At 42.2% G+C, this 21,887-nt stretch overlaps 2 protein-coding genes across 12 annotated transcripts in view; both read right to left on the bottom strand.

Annotated features, from left to right (window-relative positions):
• Positions 1 to 8,318, bottom strand: part of LOC139392707 (myosin-binding protein C, slow-type-like) — a 37,766-nt gene extending 29,448 nt beyond the window's left edge. For all 11 annotated transcript variants that reach the window (XM_071140893.1, XM_071140892.1, XM_071140891.1 and 8 more), the window contains exons 1-2: positions 8,059 to 8,318; positions 322 to 345 (exon numbers count right to left, since the gene is read on the bottom strand). In XM_071140893.1, the coding sequence (XP_070996994.1) occupies positions 322 to 345; positions 8,059 to 8,080 (46 nt within the window). In that variant the 5' untranslated portion in view covers positions 8,081 to 8,318. The remainder of the gene's footprint in view (positions 1 to 321; positions 346 to 8,058) is intronic.
• A 9,162-nt stretch (positions 8,319 to 17,480) lies between these two features.
• LOC139393041 (transcription factor Spi-C-like) lies at positions 17,481 to 21,061 on the bottom strand. Its single transcript, XM_071141367.1, has 4 exons — positions 19,171 to 21,061; positions 18,863 to 18,966; positions 18,603 to 18,702; positions 17,481 to 18,401 (listed from the first exon to the last, which is right to left on the bottom strand). The coding sequence occupies exons 2-4, from the start codon at positions 18,941 to 18,943 to the stop codon at positions 17,902 to 17,904; spliced, it is 681 nt and encodes a 226-aa protein (XP_070997468.1). The 5' UTR covers positions 18,944 to 18,966; positions 19,171 to 21,061; the 3' UTR covers positions 17,481 to 17,901.
• Positions 21,062 to 21,887: the final 826 nt, after the last annotated feature.

Genomic DNA, 21,887 nt, shown 5'->3' with positions numbered 1-21,887 from the left:
GCCAAGGACATGTAGACCCTTCACATTTACACTTTTACAGTGTTTAAACCAGCGACCGTGTTTCCACATTCACACTGAAGTCGAAGGTGGAATGGTCACATTACATGCAGCCTCAGTAGTACCTTAATGTGCCTTCACATGTTGCATAAACATGGTTTCCACCATCCAATAGAGCAAAACTGCCAACATAATATGGGATACATTCTCTCCTGCCTGACATAACCAAAGTATCCCATAATAATTCTCACATACCAACTTCTCTGATCAAAGCCAGTGCTGTGTGAGGTGAAAGAACATTGTTGGGCATCACCCTTTACTGACCTTTCTCACCATTGGACATCTCATCTGCAAAACAGAGACAAAAGAGAACAATTCAAAAGGGGGCATTTTTGATCTAGTCAATTTGTTGCGCGCCAAAGCGACTATCAAAATGTTGATACTGTAAGTGGACAAATCAGAGTAGCATGTGACCGTTTTTCTGAAACTATTGAGAAGGTCCGATATATACCTGTGTCATGACGTTGGCCTCTTTAGGAAGAGCAAGCCCATCCCCCTCTCCCTGCCTCCCCCTTGCCTCCTTCAACTAGGCTGTTGTGGTCAGAGGTCGTAAATTCCTGAGAAGACCCTGCCACATGGCCACATAGTAGAGAGAGGGTAAACTTTCATAGAGGACAAATTAAATCCTTCCACCTCACAGAACTTGAGGTACGAACACATTTCATGTTCCGGGGAAAGTATAAACTTGGGGAAGCTCATGGGAGACGGTGTGGCTACATTACCATAACGCTGTTTATATAATAGCCTCAGATATGAGGTTTACATCTAATTGTTGTATAAGATGAATGAGTGAGTATGATACTGTTTGTATAAATTGTGTAATATGATTGTGGACTGTTTAATGAAGAAAAATACAATTCCCTTTTGATTTGAACTAAATCAGAGGACCGCCCCTGAGCCCAGTTAGTGTCAGACATCCTGGGACAGCCCTCTTCGGCCCTTCCGGATAAAACCCAACTTTGAGAAATTATCAGCAGACCGAGCTTACCTCAATTACGAGATGGCTAAAGGTTGCAGACCATGTTTTTCTCCATTAGGAGGGGAACAAAGGTTGTAGACCATTGCTCATTCTTTTAACCATACCACGTGGTTAAACTCTTAGACTATCGATACCGACAGAATAAGAACAAGTCTTTGATATTGATTACTAGGCTGCAGCTAGGATATGGCATCTTTGAACGTGAAGAACGACAACCACCGAAACATCCATTCTATAACGAATGTCACTCTGAACACCCCCTCTAACCACAACCGAGAGAGAGAGGGAGAGAGATGGACAATTCTACAAAAGAAATGAACTTTTCACCAGCGATCAAGACAACACACTGAGCGTAAATATATATATATATATATTGATTGCAATTGTTCCCGAATGAGTGAGCGTTCATGTGTAAAGGATTAGCATTTCAATTGTTATAATTATCACTCTGTAGTGACTTCTTAGTCGACCCCACTTCCCCTTTTGTCTAACAAGCCACCATGCCGGTTTAGCTCACTAGGGTGCATTTTCCTATCATTACATTTACCTTCTTTGTTTGTTTGTTTGTCTGTTTATGCATTTCTGTGAATTACTTAGTTTGTAATAAATAAATGATTTAAGACAATTGATGTATGGATGACTCATAGTGAAGACTGGGTTCGTGCAGATAACCAACAATTTACGACGTTTGGAATGAGACTAACAGTGAGGTAAAGTAAATAATTCATTAATTCGAAGACTAATTGATCAGATAAAATATCTGAAAAGTTATTTTAGGAAATGATAACTTTGTAATCTGAATATTTTTCCTTGGTGCCCCGACTTCCTAGTTAATTAGTTACGTGATTAATCAGTTGATTGCGTAATAACTAATTACAGAGAATCTTTGATAAAAACTATAAGTCTTCAGTTAATGATAGTAAAGACAAGGCACCTGCTACACAGTTTAATGTATAGTGTCATGACTAGGATGCTACTGCTATAAGCCTATGTCTATTGTCCCCAGTGAGCCACATCATCCCTGTGGTGCACAGCACCTTGTGTCTGGACACTATATTGTAGTAACTCATTATAAAGGTACCAATTGACACACGTTGTTTGAACTCTGCACTGTCTGGACTGAACAGCGGGTCATGGCACCTATTTGGAGACTACAATCTTAACCTATTAATGGACCTAAAGCTAGGCCTCAGTGGATCAAAGTCTCTATACATCCCTTGGTACGCCCAAGCCTATCGGGTTTGAACGTTTACCTTGTATGTTATTAATGGGCTAGTGAAACAGAGTCACGTGTGTTCCCGTCTAGTTCTTACCAGAAGGTTAGATAGAAAATATCCACTCTTGCACAACACAGTGTTTCTTCCTCTTTCCTCTTCCTATTGAAAGTTAATGCAAGTTTCACAAAGTCCCATTCTGATGTCGTGTGTCAATATGCAAACTGGAGGAAAGGGAATTCCACCCAATCGTCACATTAGCCTGGTAGACTGAGGATGGATTGCATAGTAACAGGCAAACACAGACATGGAGACTCCAGCAGACAGTGACAGATAGAGGCTACAAGAAGAACACTTTCACCAAGAGTGATATCAGCCCACAGGGACTTTGGCATCAAAAATAACAGATTTCTACTTTGAGCCTGATAACCACGCTTATACCACTCACATCTGCATACAGTACAAGAAAACACAGACTTTGTGTGTGTGTGTGTGTGTGTGGGGGGGGGGGTACTTGCATCACACAAAGTAGATAGGATGGTTAAAATGGTGGAGTCTTAGTAATTGACAAAAGGAACTATGAGAGTGGCTGTGTCTGAATACCCGAATGTCGTGTCCGCAACAACATGATCCCATCTATTTCCTATGCTTCACTTGCACATTCATGTACTGTAAATGTGAAGATATACATTTTAAGTGCAAGTATTCCAGAGAAATATACTGCAATTGGCATAATACCTTTTACAGGCTTTTACATGTAATATGTTAAATGCCTGAAGCTATCCTTTTCCATATTTTTCAGGAGTTAAAAGTTCCAGGTGCATGGTAACAATTCAATAAGTTGAAAGAAAAGATACCCGCACACTGCTCTCACTAGTATCACGGTTGTTTATGATGAAAAAAGAAACCGGCACAATGCTCTCACTAGTTTCACTGTTGTTTATGATGAAAAAAGAAACCCGAAAACTGCTCTCGCTAATTGCACTTTTTTTATTGAAGCTTACGTGTCGGCCTCTCGGCCTACGTCAGAGGTTTTTGCTCTATTAAACTAAATAAACCATCTTTAGTATAATAATTGATTACATTTCAATAGCGCTTTTCATTATCTCAAAGTGCGTACAAAGGAAAAAAAAAGAAACAATACATCATGAGTTGCCTAGCTACAGTTGGCTAGGTCAACCAATACATCATCATGAGTACCCTAGCTATAGCTGGCTAGGTCAACCAATACATCATCATGAGTAGCCTAGCTATAGTTGGCTAGGTCAACCAATACATCATCATGAGTAGCCTAGCTATAGTTGGCTAGGTCAACCAATACATCATCATGAGTTGCCTAGCTACAGTTGGCTAGGTCAACCAATACATCATCATGAGTAGCCTAGCTATAGCTGGCTAGGTCAACCAATACATCATCATGAGTAGCCTAGCTATAGTTGGCTAGGTCAACCAATACATCCTCATGAATAGCCTAGCTATAGTTGGCTAGGTCAACTAATACATACATCATCATGAGTAACCTAGCTATATTTGGCTAGGTCAACCAATACATCATCATGAGTAGCCTAGCTATAGTTGGCTAGGTCAACCAATAGAGGCCAAGTCTGAGTGCATGCATCCTTCAAAGATGGAGGGAAAGTTCATGGCTTGATCAGAGGAAGGAGGTCAGGGACATGGTTGATGAAGATAGTCTGGTAACGATCTTGTTGTGGGTTGCTCTGGGAGTCGGGTAGCTACTGGAATTCTCCTTCACAATGTATAGCACCCACTTGGGTGATGCCTCAGTCGCGCTGTGTGCCAGAAATCTCACCACACACAGTTCCCGAGTAGTAGCCAGTCGTCCTTATTACGAGCCATCTGCCTCAGCACTGCATTCCTCTACTGCATCTCTCATTACTTTCAAGCTTCAAGTGACTCTTCCATTAATACATGCATAGGCCTACGGTACACTAAAAGTTTACTCCAAATATATTGTTCCAAATGCTAACTTTTTAGCTAACGTAAGCCCGAAACAACAACACGGAAAAGTCACTGGGTGGGTCTACAGACGATCCTTTCTAGTTCATGTGAAGACGTAACTGACGATGCATTCAAGACAGCGGGGAACGTGAGAAAAAACCTGCTACGATTGGGAAAAATATTTTTGAACAGTCATGTAACTCGGAATTACAAGCAAGAAATTCTGGCATCAACTTTGAGCTCCGACTTCTTTGATCTGAAGATCACCGATGTTCCGATTTTTCCCAGTCAGAGCTTATTTAGTTTCCGTATTCCCAGTTGTCTTGAACGGACCAAAAGTAGTACATTTCGGCCATGGCATACTGCATACTGTTTACCAAACAGTGTGTGCTAAAGAGTGTGTGGTACAATTAGTACACAGTATGCAGTTTAAACAAGTAGTAGGCAAGCCAGATATCGGACATGGCCACTGACTGACTAAGGGAAGGAGAGGAAAAAGAGGGGGTGTAGGGGGATTTTTGGAAGGTGATGACAGTGTACTTGCACAGCTCTTGCTAGCCTGTCCATTTCCACAGAGAGTGGCACTCATCGATGAGCACTGGGCCTGGCACCACAGCCTGTGAATTCCGCAGGGATGCCAGCCTTGCCACCCTGCCCTGTGGCAGGCATGACGGGTCCTTTGTTAATGATCCGGAGGAATACTGTGCATTACTGTGCCATTCCTGTCCAAAGTCCTAGGACCATTGAAGCATCTCTCTCTCTCTCTCTCTCTCTCTCTCTCTCTCTCTCTCTCTGTAAGACAGTCTGCCATGCCCCATTGTGACTTCTCTGTCCTCTCCCCTCTCTCTTCACATCTATTGCCTTTGCCAATTTCCTCTCTTTATAATATACAGTAACTCCCATCCATATCTCATTCCAAAATCCAAGTATGCCTAATTACAGTAACACTGTACACACTGTAATCCAAAGTCCATACACTATTAGAACCATAATGTCCAGCAAATCTTTCGTGATTCCCATCAGACACTCCAGTTCAAATTTAGACATTGTCACAACTCACAAAAAACTTGATGTTGGTTCATCACATCAGAATCCTATAGGGTCTCACAAACACACGCATCAATGTGCACTACAGGGAGGCATTCTTTGACCACAGAGAAAGGTTTTGTTTCACCTCAGTGAACTCCCCAGTGCAGCTGACCACGCTGCAGGTATCTTCAGCTGTCACCCCTGTTGCTGTGCAGACAGATGGGCTCATGGTGACCCCAACGAGAGCCAAGCTGCCGTCTCTTCTTAATATAGACCCCCAGAACTTTTGAATGCACACCTTTTATCAACACCCCTTCTTTGTGACTATTGTGTGTCAATCGGACCGGCGGTCCACATAAGGGATAGTGTTCGTTCGTTGCAGAATGACACTCTTGATTCCTAGGAGCGCTGAGAATGAGTGCTGCTAGAAGTGAAGAGGCCACAGAAAGGAACTGCTGACGACCTCAGTGTGGATGTGGGGCTGTGGTTTGGTGATTAGCAGCCAACAGGGTCTCCCTGTGTTGTTTACCTAAAGGCTTGATTTATGTGGAGTGGAATTCGGAAAGCGACGACCATGCTGTCTGAGGTAACGGAGCAGGGAGAATGATGGGGGCTGAGCGGTTGTAAATATACAGAGGTGAGGATGTGGGCTTTCTTCCCACTGAAACCCAAGACTGTTGCTGAAAGCAGGGAGTGTAGTGGATGATGCTGGTCTTTTGACTTTGGGTGGGAGTGGGAGTGGCCTGAGTGAATCATCATCTAAAATGATGGTGTGACAATGGCGGGTGTTGAGTGGGGGAGTGAGAGCGCAATAGAGAGAGAGCGAGCGAGAGAGGATTAAAAGTCCGCTCATTATGAACTATTTCAGGGACCAAGGAATCCAGGTCCCAGGAGCTTCAAGGGTCACTCAGCAAGCCAGCCAGCCAGTCAGTCCGTCATCTCTCATCCTGCTTTTAAAAGACTTGGGTCTGCAGTCTAAACCAACACCACATCCAGCAGCCTCTTCCTATTCAGCTGTTCAGAGTCATTTATAACAACAATACTTTTTTTCACAGTCGTTTATCTAGTCTTCTGCAACAGAGCAGCTATTTATGGAAGGCGGTTGCGGTGGACTGGCATGCAACTGCCTCCCCTTCCCCTGTGTGTTTGTCTCAGACGGGATGATGAATGTTTATTATAGTGGATAAACGTTCTGCAGGCATCTCTCCTGTACTAATAAAACCCACTTTATAGTAAAGTGTGTGTTATACGTGTACAACAGGAAGCTAAGCTGTCCAACAGTCTCATGGTACCTCACCCCAAAGAGACTTCGTAGATGTTAAACTTCTCCTAGCTCACCCAGCCTCTGCTACACCACATTGAGATGTTGACATTTATCGAGAGCCCTATCAAAGCAACACGGGCAAACAATAAACTGGTACTGAAATCTGATTGAGGCCAGTAAAGTGAATGGTATGTTTTTGTGCTCACAGCTGACTGTTTAAAGATGCCAAACGGTGGATTGGACCGGTTGCTGCATAACTGGTCTAGTCCTCAAATTTATTGCCACCATATTTATTGAATAACTTCCATGAACGCAATCTTGCAAAGCCCTCTCATTCCAGCCTATAAGCCCCATTGTCCTGCAGGGGGGAGAATACACAGGTAGAGTGGCTTGGATGTATGTGTGGAGAGAAGAGAGTGTGTACCATTTCTGATGTGGCGAATACTGCTGCAGATAAAGCTACAGTCCACCAGAAGGTAAACGGTTTATGATAAAACGTTTTATTCCCTCCGTTGTGGTGGTGTCCAAGCGATGAATATACTGTTCTGTTCCTGTACATGGGCATATCTTACTAAAGTTCCCAAAGACCTGAACTAATGGAGAAGAAGTACTAGCATAGCAGAATTACAGACAAGACGAACACCGAGTGATTAGGTCTATGCAGACAAGCAGCAATATGCTATTGAGGGCTCTGCCATAGAGAGGAGGAGTGAGATGAATATGGAGTTGAATATGGGGGATGGGTTTGGGATCTTGTTTGGCTTCTGCTGCACAATAACATGTCATCCACCCTGCCATCTATTCATCAGTCATCAGCAAGATCGAGGACAGAAGGTATCCATCACCCGGAAGGCATCTTCATCCCAATATGATCCCAAGAGTCCATCCAGATTGCATCACCCTTCAGGGGTCTTCTTTGCTAGTGTCCAGCTCAGCACAGCGCCAAGCACCAGGGATCATCAACAATCTCCCAACAGGGCTCATCACGTCTCCCTCCAGTGGGCTCCTAATCACCATGAGACCACTGTCCATCATGCCAACAGCAGCAACAACAACAGTTTTTTTTATAAACCTCCTGAATCTCCATCTCTACAAATGAGGTAGAAACATCTGAGCATAAATACAATACAGTTGTCGCCAAAGACACTTTCTCAATTACCATGAGCAAACTCCTGGGAACTCTCAAAGTAGAGTTTGGAGAACTTATTTTTGTCTAGTGCTAAATAGCTAGTCAATAAGGCCAACAAACGAATAAAACAAACACCAAAATAAACCATGAAAAATCTATATTTTACCCTTATTTACAGAAGAAACAGGAATTAAGGGTTAATGGAACTTTTCCTCATAGTATATGCCAGTAGAGAAAATCAACCAGTAACTACAACATGAATGTAAAAGAACATGTGCATTACAATTATCAGTCCCAGTTATCAGTTGTTGTTAATACGTTAAACAAGCAGGATCCTAGATGCAGCGTTGCTTCAGGACAGCTTGTACAGTACAGTTTGCTGAAATCCTTTCTGTACACTCAGTGACAAGAACAGGGGCACTCCTACCTTTCTTTGTGGGCTCTGGCATCTTGAGCCGGGTCCCAAGAAAAGCATCAACGAATGAAAAGCTGCAGGTAGGTAGGTGCCTTCAGACCAGCGTGATTGTACGGGAGGCCAGGTGGGACGTGGGAGCCCTCAGTCCAGAGGGAGAGAGATAAAGATGGGCGACCACCAGGGAAATTCTCTGGGACCCTCAGACCAGAGTGATGGGAAGAGATGAGGAGGGCACAGTGTGGGACAGTATGGGAATCTCAATTGGGGAGAGGCGGCACAGTGACACATCTAGAAGAGTCGGGCTTCCTGTCTTTATATAGCAGGGCAGCAGGCCCCTCCTCTCTCTAGCTGACAGTACAGCTCCATCCTCCCCCCAGCATCACTGTCCTCACTGGCCTCTATGCCAGCTCTATAGGCTACTCTCCCAGGGATTCGGTGTGGTGCTGGGTGGGGAGACTCTAGCAGAGGTGTGGTTCTTATTCTAAAGGCTCTAATTCCTCGTCCAAACAGTGGTGGATCCAAATGATTGGTTTCTAATGATTTCCTGAAGGTTGTCAGATGAAAGGATGCTGAGGTTAGCACTATGACATACGTAACTGGCCAGCCGCCAGTATACTTTGAATTTCACACTGGCCCCTGAGGGCTGTGTGGCAACAAATGTCTTGCTGTACAGGTGTGATGTAATCTGATAGGGGTACATACGCTACTATCCTGGAACTCTAAAATACCATGTCAAAACCGGTACAGATAACACACTATTTGCGAAATAGATACACTTTTAGGAGTAATACATGTATGCACGTTCAAAAAACAGAATTGGGACAGAACATTTCAACTGTGGCTTAATTCATTATTGCAATATATAGAAGGCAGACAGAGGCTCTTGGACCATCCGTTGCCTATACAGTATCAAAATAAACAGCACATTGGGAATACAACATTTTGTGCCACCATTTCCCAGGCTATCAACCCTGAATGAGGTGGACATTGTGTGTGTGTGGCAAAAAAACAGTAGGGTTGCCAAAATTCTGGAAGTTTCAATACATTCCCTGGTTTTCCCAGAATCCAGGTTGGAGGATTCCCAGAGACAGGCCGTAATCTGGAACCCTCCAACCAGGATTTCTGGAAAACCGGGGAATTTATTGAACGTTCTAGGAAATTTGCAACCCTACGCATCAGTCAGGGTTCCGGAATGCAAACAGTAGGGAACAAAATAAGGCAATGAGGGAGGAGACTGGTCAGTTAGGAACCGTGGTAAATAGGGCAGTAAAGCCAGTGAGACATTTCGGGCGTGAGATTAATCTGATAGTTCCTGATGATTCAGTCACATTCGTTAGGCCTATACCAAGAGCTATTTGAGTGACTTTGTGGGTTCGCTGCACATAAAAAGATTGAGAAGACAAGCTTATATAGACTTTATGCCAAGTGTCAGATCTGTGTAGTCCTCGAGGGATGCTGTCCAAGTAAGTAGGCCTGCCTACGGGGCCAATAAATACTGGAGAGCTGCCTGGGCGGTGGTTATATGGCCTATAGATAGAAAGCTGTCATGAACCTTGACATTTGACATATCCGACATGGAAAGAGGGTTTGATAGAGAATTTTGAGATTGGTGTGGTTGCTAGGAGGCTAATTAACATTTTAGCACGTCGGGGGAGTGATAAATCAGGCAGTGGTCTCTAGAGAGGCTGTGACGATTCGGTCAACAAGGCTTAAAGCTGTTGGGACTTAAAAGGTGAGGTCATCTTTGAGCTTTTATAAAACACACAATGAGGGCTTCTTATTGTGGGCAGTCCCAGGCTCCTGCTGAGACTTAACATAACATAACCACTCAACACCAGGATCCCATTTCCCCAACACTTCATTTGTTTGCTATCATTCACTGTATCAACAACATACCAAGGTGTGACCAATATCAGCGCAGTGCTGCCCCTGTCCATTGAACACAAAAGACCACAGAAGACTGTTTACTGTATCTGAAACAACATCTCTGCCTGCAGCCTTTCAGGCTATCCTATTGAAATGGGACCGTAAAGCCCTTCATAAAAGAAACCCTGCAACTAATTTGTTGAATCTCTGCATATGTCCTGCACACCTACTACGCACATTGTCTCCTAATAACGTGAAAGACTTGAATGATTCACACCAGACAGATTTCATGAAGAAAAAAATGTGTCCTTACTTAGGCCTAGTGTTAGGTGACTGCCTTCACCTAACAAGTATGTGGCCTTTCTTGGTAACAGACACACACAGGCTCTGTACCCCATTTATAACTCAGAGTGGGCTCCAGTGGAAAATGCAAGGCTTAGGGCAGTATCATGTGGGTCTGCTACAAAGAGCACACAAAACCATTTGGAATTGCTTGGTCTGGGCAGGAGTTGGCATCACAGGGGAGATTTAGCCATGAGGTCACCCTTGAGAGCTGATAGGAACAACCAGGGGTAAACAGCGCCCCACAGTGGAACTACACTGACCCTTGCTGGTCACACAAGGGCATAACAGCTCTTACCATTCTACCCATAAACACATGATGAAACTAACACCAACACATACACATGACATGCTCCCAGGCATGTACACATGCAGACCAATAGTATGTAGACATACTCTAGTCATTGATTACATCAAATTATTAACCTCACACAAAAGGAGAGATGACAATCACACAGACCAGGCAAAGGATCCCACTCAGCCAAGAGACTGCTATTACAGTGATGCTCATTACCGCATAATTCTGTTCCCAGAGGAGAATGGCCCATTTTAAACGTTGGGGGTAGGATGGAAAGTCGACTATAAATAGACTCACTTCTTCCTCCTTATGGTGATGGAACTCCCCATGCTCTGATCAAATGTCTCTCTGACTTCAGGGCAAACTTTTTTAAAGGTTATCTATCCGGATTTCGGCTATCGGATAGGATTAAAATGCAAAAAAAAAGAATGAATAGAAGGCGGGTCTCCATTCAAGACAATGATTAATCCATTCTTTTTTTATTCATTTAATCCTATCCGATAAACAAAATTCTTTCTTTTTTTAAAAACTGGGCCCAGGAGGTATTCCTGAGAGGAGAGGCATATGACCCTCTCTGGACTGGTTGCTGAACATTTTCCAAACCCTCCAGCTCTCCAGCTCTCCAGTCCATGGAGCTTGAATGACAAAGAAAAATGCTTCCTTTTTAGGCCCACTTTAGTAACATAATACTTCAATATGGGCCCCTCTAACCAACAGTATTTGGCACTGTTTAGGGCTATTGTACAAGTGGAGGTCTAAGGCACTGCATCTCAGTACAAGAGGTGTCACTACAATCCCTGGTTCAAATCCAGGCTGTATCACATCCAGCTGTGATTGGGAGTCCCATAGGGCGGTGCACAATTGGACCAGCGTTGGCCGGGGTAGGCCTAATGGACATAATAATTGGATTTTAACTGATCTAGATAAAGGTAAAAACCTGTTTTTTAATGACACAGTCACCCGTGTAGGCCTAATCGTACTTAAATCAGTCATATCTGTAGAAATTAGGCTAACAGCCAACCTAACTATTTTTATTCAGTCAATCGGCTCTATAATTTAAACCCTTCCTGTAGGGGCGTATTAATTCCGCCGATTCTGTTTCAAAACGTTTCTTGAACGGAAGCAAACGAAACGAAACGGGACATAACTGAATTTGTCCAATATAAACTAGTTTAGCAACTGGCAGAATGAATACACTGACTCATTGCATACTCTTCATGAACAACTTCAGACGGAAAATGCCCATGAAGAAAATATAGGCCTATGAAAGAAAATGCAGTAGCCCGAACTCACCTCGGCACTCTGCAGCGTTGTCTCAACTGGTTTTTACGTATAAACAATGGGCCTACATTCCCTTTCAAAGAAACGTTTACATGGCGTGTATCAGGTGAAAACATGGCATATCTCCATCGTGTCAACAGTTATTATACCTCAGTGGTGTCAACAACTGGGCAGGTGAGATTAATAGTTATGCACGTGCTCCACAGTGGCCACAGATTTCCCCCCGCGTGAATTTAGTTCCAATCACGCAAATGTTGAAATTTGACTCGAGAAACATAATTACATTTAGTTGAAAACGGAATGGATTATTATTATTGAAAATGCATAAATACCAAACTAGTTCCCCGACATTGTCACGACAAATGTGGTTTGGGTATGTTTCAATTACATAATTTTTCATGAGATTTATTATACTTTATTAACATTTAACAAGAAAGAAACCTAAGTAAACATTATGAAACATAAATATGATTAAATATATATTATAAACTGGGGTGGTTCGATCCCTGAATGCTGATTGGCTGAAATCCGTGGTATATTTAAGCAATAAGGCACATGGGTGTGGTATATGGCCAATATTTAACTGCTAAGACATGTTCATTTGCACAATGCAACACGGTGGCCCTGGATACAGCCCTTAGCCGTGGTATATTGGCCAAATACTACAAACCCCAGAGGTGCCTTATTGCAATTATAAACTGGTTACCAACATAGTTAGAGCAGTTCAAATATTTGTTTTGTCATACCGGTGGTATACGGTCTGATATACCACGGCTGTCAGCCAATCAGCATTCAGGGCTCGAACCACCCAGGTTATAACAGACCTTATACCAAGGGTTTAACATTTATTTTTACTCTTCTAATTACGTTGGTTTATGGCCAATATACAATGGCTAAGGGCTGTATCCAGGGTTGCGTCTTGCCTAAGAACAGCCCTTAGCTGTGGTATATTAGCCATATTCCACACCCCCTCGAGTCTTATTACCTAAATATACACTGAGTATATAAAGCATTAATTGATTTAGGCTATAGATTTGTATCAGTAGCTATGCCTGCTGTGTGAGATTTTACAGGTACAGTTGAAGTTGGAAGTTTACATACACCTAGGTCATTCTTCAACCACTCCACAAATGTCTTGTATCAGGTTGGAAAATTCCAGAAAATGATGTCATGGCTTTAGAAGCTTCTGATAGGCTAATTGACATAATTTGAGTCAATTGGAGGTGTACCTGTGGATGTATTTCAAGGCCTACCTTCAAACTCAGTGCCTCTTTGCTTGACATCATGGGAAAATCAAAAGAAATCAGCCAATAACTCAGAAAATAAATTGTAGACCTCCACAAGTCTGGTTCATCCTTGGGAGCAATTTCCAAACGCCTGAAGGTACCACGTTCATCTGTACAAATAATAGCAAGTATCAACAGCATGGGACCACGCAGCCGACATAGCGCTCAGGAAGGAGACGCGTTCTGTCTCCTAGAGATGAACGTACTTTGGTGCGAAAAGTGCAAATCAATCCCAGAACAACAGCAAAGGACCTTGTGAAAATGCTGGAGGAAGTACAAAAGTATCTATATCCACAGTAAAATGAGTCCTATATCGACATAACCTAAAAGACCGCTCAGCAAGGAAGAAGCCACTGCTCCAAAACCGCCATAAAAAAGCCAGACTACGATTTGCAACTGAACATGGGGACAAAGATCATACTTTTTGGAGAAATGTCCTCTTGTCTGATGAAACAAAAATATAACTGTTTGACAATAATGACTATCTTTATGTTTGGAGGAAGAAGGGGGAGGCTTGCAAGCCGAAGAACACCATCCCAACCGTGATGCACGGGGGTGGCAGCATCATGTTGTGAGGGTGCTTTGCTGTAGGAGGGACTGGTGCACTTCACAATATCGATGGCATCATGAGGGAGGATAATTATGTGGATATATTAAAGCAACATCTCAAGACATCAGTCAGGAAGTTAAAGCTTGGTCACAAATGGGTCTTCCAAATGGGAAATGACCCCAAGCATACTTCCAAAGTTGTTGTAAAATGTTTTTTGGACAACAAAATCAAGGCCTTGGAGTGGGCATCACAAAGCCCTGACCTCAATCCTATAGAAAATGTGTGTGCAGAACTGAAAAAGCATGTGCGAGCAAGGAGGCCTACTAACTTGACTCAGTTACACCAGCTCTGTCAGGAGGAATGGGCCAAAATTCCCCCAACTTATTGTGGGAAGCTTGTGGTGGCTACCCAAAACGTTTGACCCACGTTAAACAATTTAAAGGCACTGCTACCAAATACTAATTGAGTGTATGTAAACTTCTGACCCACTGGGAATGTGATGAAAGAAATAAAAGCTGAAAAAATAATTCTCTCTACTATTATTCTGACATTTCACATTCTTAAAATAAAGTGGTGATTCTAACTGACCTAAGACAAGGATTTTTTACTATGATTAAATGTCAAGAATTGTGAAAAACTGAGTTTAAATGTACTTGGCTAAGGTGTGTGTAAACTTCCGACTTCAACTGTTCTGACTGGCATGTAGTGTAGGCTTTCGCTATAGGATACTACACTGAGTGTACAAAACATTAAGGACACCTGCTCTAACCATGACAGACTGACCTGTTGAATTCAGGTGGAAGCTATGATCCCTCATTTATGTCACTTGTTAAATCCACTTCAATCCGTGTAGATAAAGGGGAGGAGACAGGTTAAAGAATACTTTTTAAGCCTTGAGACAATTGAGACAAGAATTGTGTATGTGTGCCATTCAGAGGGTGAATGAGCAAGACAAAATATTTAAGTGACTTTGAACAGGGTTTGGTAGTAGTTGCCAGGTGCACCGGTTTGTGTTAAGAACTTCTACACTGCTGTGTGTTTCACACTCAACAGTTTCCCGTGTATATCAAGAATGGTCCACCACCCAAAGGACATCCAGCCAACTTGACACAACCGTGGGAAGCATTGGAGTCAACATGGGCCAACATCCCTGTGGAACGCTTTCAACACCTTGTAGGCTGCAACTCAATATTAGGAGGAAGGTGTTCCTGTATAGTCAGTGTATATGTGTATAATATATGTAAATGTATAAGTATGTGTAATACTTATATGCTCATATATGTGTGACACATGTAGTATTCAAATGTTTATTACATATACACTGAGTATACCAAACATTAGGAACACCTTCCTAATATTGAGTTGCAAACCCTGTTCAAAAGCACTTCTTTTGTCTTGCCCATTCACCCTCTGAATGGCACACATACACAATCCATGTCTCAATTGTCTCAAGGCTTAAAAATCCTTCTTTAACCTGTCTCATCCCCTTTATCTACACGGATTGAAGTGGATTTAACAAGTGACATCAATGAGGGATCATAGCTTTCACCTGGATTCAGCTGGTCAGTCTGTCATGGACAGAGCAGGTGTCCTTAATGCTTTGTACACTCAGTGTAGTATCCTATAGCAAAAGCCTACACTACATGCCAGTCACATACTTCTGTCTGTGTAAAATCTCACACAGCAGGCCTAGCTACTGATAAAAATCTATAGACTAAATCAAGTCAGTCTTCAAATGATTGATGATTGAATTGATGATGATCTAATTGATGATTGATATTTACAATAGATTACAGTTTTTAATGTGAAAATGTGTCCTTTACAGTTTTCCCTGATGGCACTTCCGCAAGGCACTCAAGGTCGGTCTGCTGAACTGATAGGTCCGTTTCTTCTTCACCTTGAAGATCTCTCCAGACTGGGTGTAGTTCCTCAGCGCCCTGGACATCTTCTGGTAGGTCATGGGCCTCCTGTTGCCTTTCCTCTGCCCCCAGAGTGCTGCTACCTGTTCCTTGTTCCGGGAAGAGAAGCGGAACCCTCCGTCTGCTGCCACTGGCACCCAGGAAACGCAGTGGGCCATGCCAAGGTTCTCCAGCATCTCAAACAAGAAGTGAAACAGACACACCTTTCTACCTGTAACCACAGTAACGATGATAAGATAGAGTGGAGCGGTTAACAATATCCCATCATAATTGATAATAAAAATCCCTTTTTGAGATGACCAGCTGTGATGGTGTTCAGTGGTAAAGTTGTATGTATGTAAAACGTACAGAGATAAGCGGTGTATGGGACCATTGTCCTTTACAGTTAAAGGCAGGTCTCTTTAGGCATTGGTCCCTCAGGGCAGCATGAGCTCCAGTGGCAGTATCTGCTAACCACAAAAAGGGAAGTTGCCTCTCTCACCAGGTCCAGTGTGGTGTGTGGGTGCTGGTCTTGCTGGCATAGTATGTGGCAATGTGTGGTCTGTCCCTTTCTCAGGCGGTGTAGTGTTGTTTTGGTCCAGTAGTGTTGTTGGGTAGCCACCATGTGATTGCAGGGCCTGAAAAACACGTTTTTTTTAACCAACTGAGTTGTATGACTGAGACAAGCAGAACATCGCCCAATAAACTATAGCCATATACTGTGTATCTTTCACAGATCAAAGTGCTGTCTATGACAGGCTGACCTAAGCATCATGGGGAGGCTTATATCATTGAATGCGTACCTTTTCCTCATGGCACCAGTGATCACAACAAGTTTCACCAGAGTTTCCTTCCATTGTCACTGGTGTAGGCAAAGCACAGATGCCTCCCACTGCAATAGTGTAGAACAAGAGGTGGCATTAAAAATATACAATAATCCATTTATTTGTGTGATTCATAACGCTAATAGAGAATGACCTTTTTCTCTGCCATCTCCAGTGCCCTGTCTGTAGTGTTCCTCCAGAAAGTCCAAAATCACCTCCAGATCTGTCTGGTTGTCTTCAAAAGAATTCGGACAAAGATAACCGGTTGAAATTGCACAGCACTCACACATACAGTTCAGTTTGAAAGTGTGACATCAATATACATCACTGTGCAGTTATCCTTAAGCTTATAACCGTCTCATATTTACCATCGTTGCCGGATGCACGTAGATTGCTGCAGTCACAGGTCCTGATACCAGGTTTTGCACAGAGTTGTGTGTTAGATGAAATGCATGAAGGAACTGTGTGACACCCAGGCTTTTATTATGCCTCCGCAACATGACAGCCAGTTGGGGCTGCCTTGCTTATCGCCTGGCCTGCACTTCTCACCACAACTACCGTAAATAAACCTTCACCACAGGAACAATGACCACCACCAGAGAAGCACTGCCTCCCAGGACTGACCACATCCTCACCGCTGGGCAAGATAAGAGCAGCCATGGGCTCTCTTGACAAGAAAACAGCACTTATCACAATGGTTTGCCTTTTGGGATAGCGATACACCTTGTGTTCATGTCTTACAGAGTGTGGATTGATGGGGAATTGTGAGTGAGGGGTAGACAGTGTTATTATTGTCGTTGCACAAGCAGACATATTTGGCTCATTCAACAAAGTTCATGGTTTTCTCTTTTTTTTCCTCTTTTTTTCCTAGGACACAACAAGGATGGGACACTTGTTGGAACTCATGACATTTTCACCATTGTTAGGTAAGCAAGAATAGCACAGTTATGTAGTCAGAGTTGAAGTCAGTGTTGAAGTCAGTGTTGATGCAGTGATGAATAATTCATTGCCTAAAATAAAACCATATACACAGTACAAACACAAATGATACAAAAATGATTTATTAAAATACATCAATGTGCGTGAGATACAAAGGATTTAAATTCATTATTTACAAAATGACATGCAGTAATACATGTTCTTATTTGAATCCAACATTGTAGTTATTTCCCTTTACATGTACAGTACCCACACCGAAGGCTTGTAAACTGGTTCACAGTTCTCATAGGTAAAAAAAGTTTATATATTTTCATTATTTACATATTCAATGATCCACAATACCTGATCAATGGTCATTACATTTTCTTTTAAATGGCATAACTAACGGAGAGTAAACATTTTTACATTTCTTTATGTTTCGTTACGTTTCCTGACCCCCATAACACAATGGCTGCATAACAAGGCCCAGTTGTAGGCCCCCGCAGAAGAATGAGGGAGTAGCCGTATGAATTGACAGCTAGCTAAAGCAGCTTTTAACCTCTGTTATTTTCCACAGTGACATTACCTGAGTTCACGCCTTGGTGACTGTGGATGAAGTGAAGCTTGTGGCAAGATCACAGTCTCCCTGGAGGGAGTAATGTCCATACCAGTTGTGCCAGTCAGGTGCAGCAGCAGAGCCATAGTAAGCCTGTTCAGCTGGGGCATGCTGCTGGTGGAGGAGCACCTCCCGCCCAGGGTGGCCAGCCCCGGGGTGCCCGGCGTGGGGAATGACGTGACTGATGCCCCCAAGCCTCTGGATGATCGACGGGTTGAACTGGTAGGTGAGTTTGCGGCGCACCTTTACGATCTCGCCCGTTCGGCTGTAGTTGCGCAGCGCCCGTGCCATCTTCTGATAGGTCATGGTCTTGCGGTTGCCCTTGCGCTTGCCCCAGCACTCGGCCAACTTCTCTTTGTTCTTGGAGATGAAGTGGAAGGTGCCGCTGCCACGGTCCGTCCACTGGATGGAGTCAGCCGTGTTGGGATCGCCCAGAGCCTCATGCAGGTACTCATAAAGACGCAGCTTCTTGCGACCTGATGAGATGAAAAGGTTGACTTTAGTTATAATAAAATCATAAACAGGCAGAGATTCAGTTGTAACGATGTCAATTTGATACTTGCCAATCAAAAATCTGAGGTAGTAGAAACATGTTCAATTCCAGCATGTGTAGTTGTGCTCTGACATCTCTTACAGACATTGTCAACACTCATCGCTGATGGCCAAACACTGCTCACCTTTGCCGCTCCTCGGTTGCGGTGCGATGGAGTAGAACTGGGGGTAGTCCATGGTTACAGATGGACCCAGTGAGCCGTAAGGAACAACATGAGGCCATGACTGGCAGGACGAGGAGAGACAAACGGGTCAGGTCAGTCACATCCACATAAGACATGACACATGCATGTACTGTAACCTTACATCACAGCTGTGCAAACTTGGAGAAGTCAGTCAATAGTACTATACTGGTAAAATACAATCACTTGTTCTGTACACTCACCGTCTGCTCATTCCAGTCATATGGACCTGGCACATCAGAAGGGTGGGTGATGGGGTAGCAGCACATTATGCTCGATCGCATTGGAGGCTCAAAGTACTTATACTCTAAGTAGTGGGAGAAAAATATAGTCATTGAATAGTCTTCACTGCCAGAACCAATGAGACTAAAATGTATTGAATAATTCTTCTGACATGCTCAATACAAAGAAAATATTAACAATAATGTCCGTGCCTAATATAATGATGGTGATTGTTAGCGTTCAGATTTAAATCTGGTTTTCTGGAATGAGTGTTGAAGTGTAAGTTTACCTGTATCACAATAGGGATCGTCAGAGTGCCGTTGAATCACATCAATTGCATCCTGGAAGTGCTGGTTGATGTCATTATCCAGTGAGCTCTAGGAAAACATCAATAACATGCAATCAACTACAATGCCGTAATTAGGAGAAAAGTTAAGCTACAGAATGAATAGGAATAAATGCCTTATTCTAAAACAACATGGAATGTATTTAAATTTAAACTAAATTCATCTTCAATCCGTCACGACTCACCATTTTGTATATTTGAGTGTAAACTTCAGACAAGGCAAGCAGTGTCTGACCACTGTCTGTGTGAGATGGATGTACTTGTGCAAGTGTATATATAGTGGTGTAAGCCCCAATATTCACCTTTCGGCTAAAACGAAGTGTCAGATAAAGAGATTGGTCTATTTAAATGTGTCAACGTCAATTCGTGGTTGGCAACACTTCTCTTTTTGGAAGAGCAGATCAGATACACCTCCCACAATCACTCTTTCACACTGTTACTAGATCAGATCACATGAAGATCACATGAACAACAATAACCTCTCTTATGACTTAATTTATCCAGGAATATCTTCCAATAGCTTTCTAATTAGCATTTCTGGGTAGATATTAATTAACATACATATTGTCTTATCATAAATGCTCTTCAGTAAATATAGACTTTCCTGTAAATTGAAATCTGAGACCCTTGAACTGCTGGGGGAAATGTGTATATAATTTCCATTATATCTTCTGTGTTTTAAGTGTATTGTCTGACGTGGCTAACACTTACAGAGCCTATAGAAAGTCTACTCTCCCTTTCACTTTATTTTCACAATATGATGCGCTAGAAAGTGGGGTTGAAATAGATTTAATTGTCATTCTTTGTCATTGATCTATGCAAAATGCTCCATAATGTCAAAGTGAAAAGAAAATTCTACACATTTTTACAAATTAATAAAATTGAATAACTAAAACGTAGTCGTTGCATTTCAAGCACATATTCAAATACAAAGACCAGGGAGATTTTTGAAAGCCTAATAAAGAAGGTCAGTGTTTGGTAGATGGGCAACAATAACAAATCAGACATGGAATATATCTTTAAGCATTGTCAAGTTAATAGTAATGCTGTGAATTATGTATTAAAGCACCCAGACACATCAAAGATGCAGTTGTCCTTTTGAACTGAACTGAGGACAGGAAGGAAACTGCTTAGGGATGTCACCAAAAGGCCATTGATGATTTTTAAAACAGCTACAGAGTTCAATGGCTGTGATGGGAGAAAACAGGATGGGTCAACGTTGTAGTGATTCCACAATAATTACCTAAATGATAGAGCGAAAAGAAGAATAAAATATACAGAATATGCATCCTGTTTTCAACAAGGCACTAAAGTAATCCTGAAGAAAACAAACACAGCAAAGGAATACACTTTTGGCCTAAATGCAATACCTTATGTTTGTAGAAAATCCTACACATCACTGAGTAACTGCCTCCTTATTTTCAAGCATGGTGGTGGTTGCATCATGGTATGGGTATGCTTGACATTGGCAAAGACGGGGATGTTTTTCAGGATGAAAATAAACAGCATGGCGCTAAGCACAGGCAAAATCCTAAAGGAAAACCTGCTTCATCTGCTTTCCACCAGACACTGAGAGAGGAATTCACCTTTCAGCAGGACAATAGCCAAGTCTACACTGGAGTTGTTTACCAAGAATACAGTGAGTGTTTTGACTTAAATCTGCTTGAAAACCTATGGCAAGACTTTAAAATCGCTGTCTAGCCATGATCCCCAATACCTTGACATAGCTTGAAGAATTTTGAAAAGAATAATGTGGGAATATTGCACAATCCAGGTGTGCAACGCTTTTATGAGACTTTCCCAGAAAGAGTTACAGCTGTAATCGCTGCGCGAGGTGTTTCTAACATGCTTTGACTTAGGGGAGTGAATACTTATCTAATCATATTTTTCATTCCTCTTTTTTTTTAATTACATTTTTCTTCCACGTTGACATTACAGAATATGTGTAGATCGTTGACAAAAAAAGTACAATTCAATAATTTTTTTATCACACTTTATAACATAATAAAATGTGAAGAAAATCCAAGGGGGTGTAGATTTTCTATAGGCACTGTATCTGTAACCAAACTGCAGTCATTGACATCAAGTGATAAAAACCCTATTAGTTTTCCATTCTAAAGCCTGAGTATAAGCTCCATATAGCCTTTAGCCCATCTAGCCTTTTTTCATAGTAAGTTATTATGGACACACGGGATGGCTCCTGATCTATCAAAAGTAGTGAAAAGTGTTGCATCATGTCTGGTAAATAGTTGATCTGTATTTCAGTAGATTAGCAATCTGTTGGTTTTAGAATTGATACAATGTTGCTGATTTATCCTGACTTGTAATGGATATTACTGTATGCCTAAGACAAACACAATAAGGTGTGCATGATGAGTGTTGATTTCAGCAGGAGACTGAAAAGTAAATGATTAAAAACCATACTTCCCTAATTCTAATAATGGAATCATCTGCACCTGTTAAAACCTTGTGTAACGTGATTGCACCCTCTGAACCACTAGGGATTGCTAATGTACTCACCACAATTTCTATATTTTTAACAGCATTTGTTGATTTCATTTACACCCTTGATACTTCAAAGCATTAAACAAACTAGGTGATGATAAAAATAATAAAAATACAATACATAAGTACTGTAACTATAACTTGCTGTGAGTCGA

This window comes from Oncorhynchus clarkii, chromosome 33, assembly GCF_045791955.1.
Source record: "Oncorhynchus clarkii lewisi isolate Uvic-CL-2024 chromosome 33, UVic_Ocla_1.0, whole genome shotgun sequence".
Classification (NCBI taxonomy): domain Eukaryota; kingdom Metazoa; phylum Chordata; class Actinopteri; order Salmoniformes; family Salmonidae; genus Oncorhynchus; species Oncorhynchus clarkii.
This window is presented reverse-complemented; position numbering and strand designations above follow the sequence as displayed.

Coding starts and splice junctions, on each gene's coding strand:
- LOC139393041 (XM_071141367.1), bottom strand. CDS start 18,943: ATGCGATCGAGCATAATGTGCTGCTACCCCATCACCCACCCTTCTGAT. Junction 18,703..18,862: donor ATGACTGGAATGAGCAGACG/GTGAGTGTACAG, acceptor TCGTCCTGCCAG/TCATGGCCTCATGTTGTTCC. Junction 18,402..18,602: donor GCAACCGAGGAGCGGCAAAG/GTGAGCAGTGTT, acceptor TCATCTCATCAG/GTCGCAAGAAGCTGCGTCTT.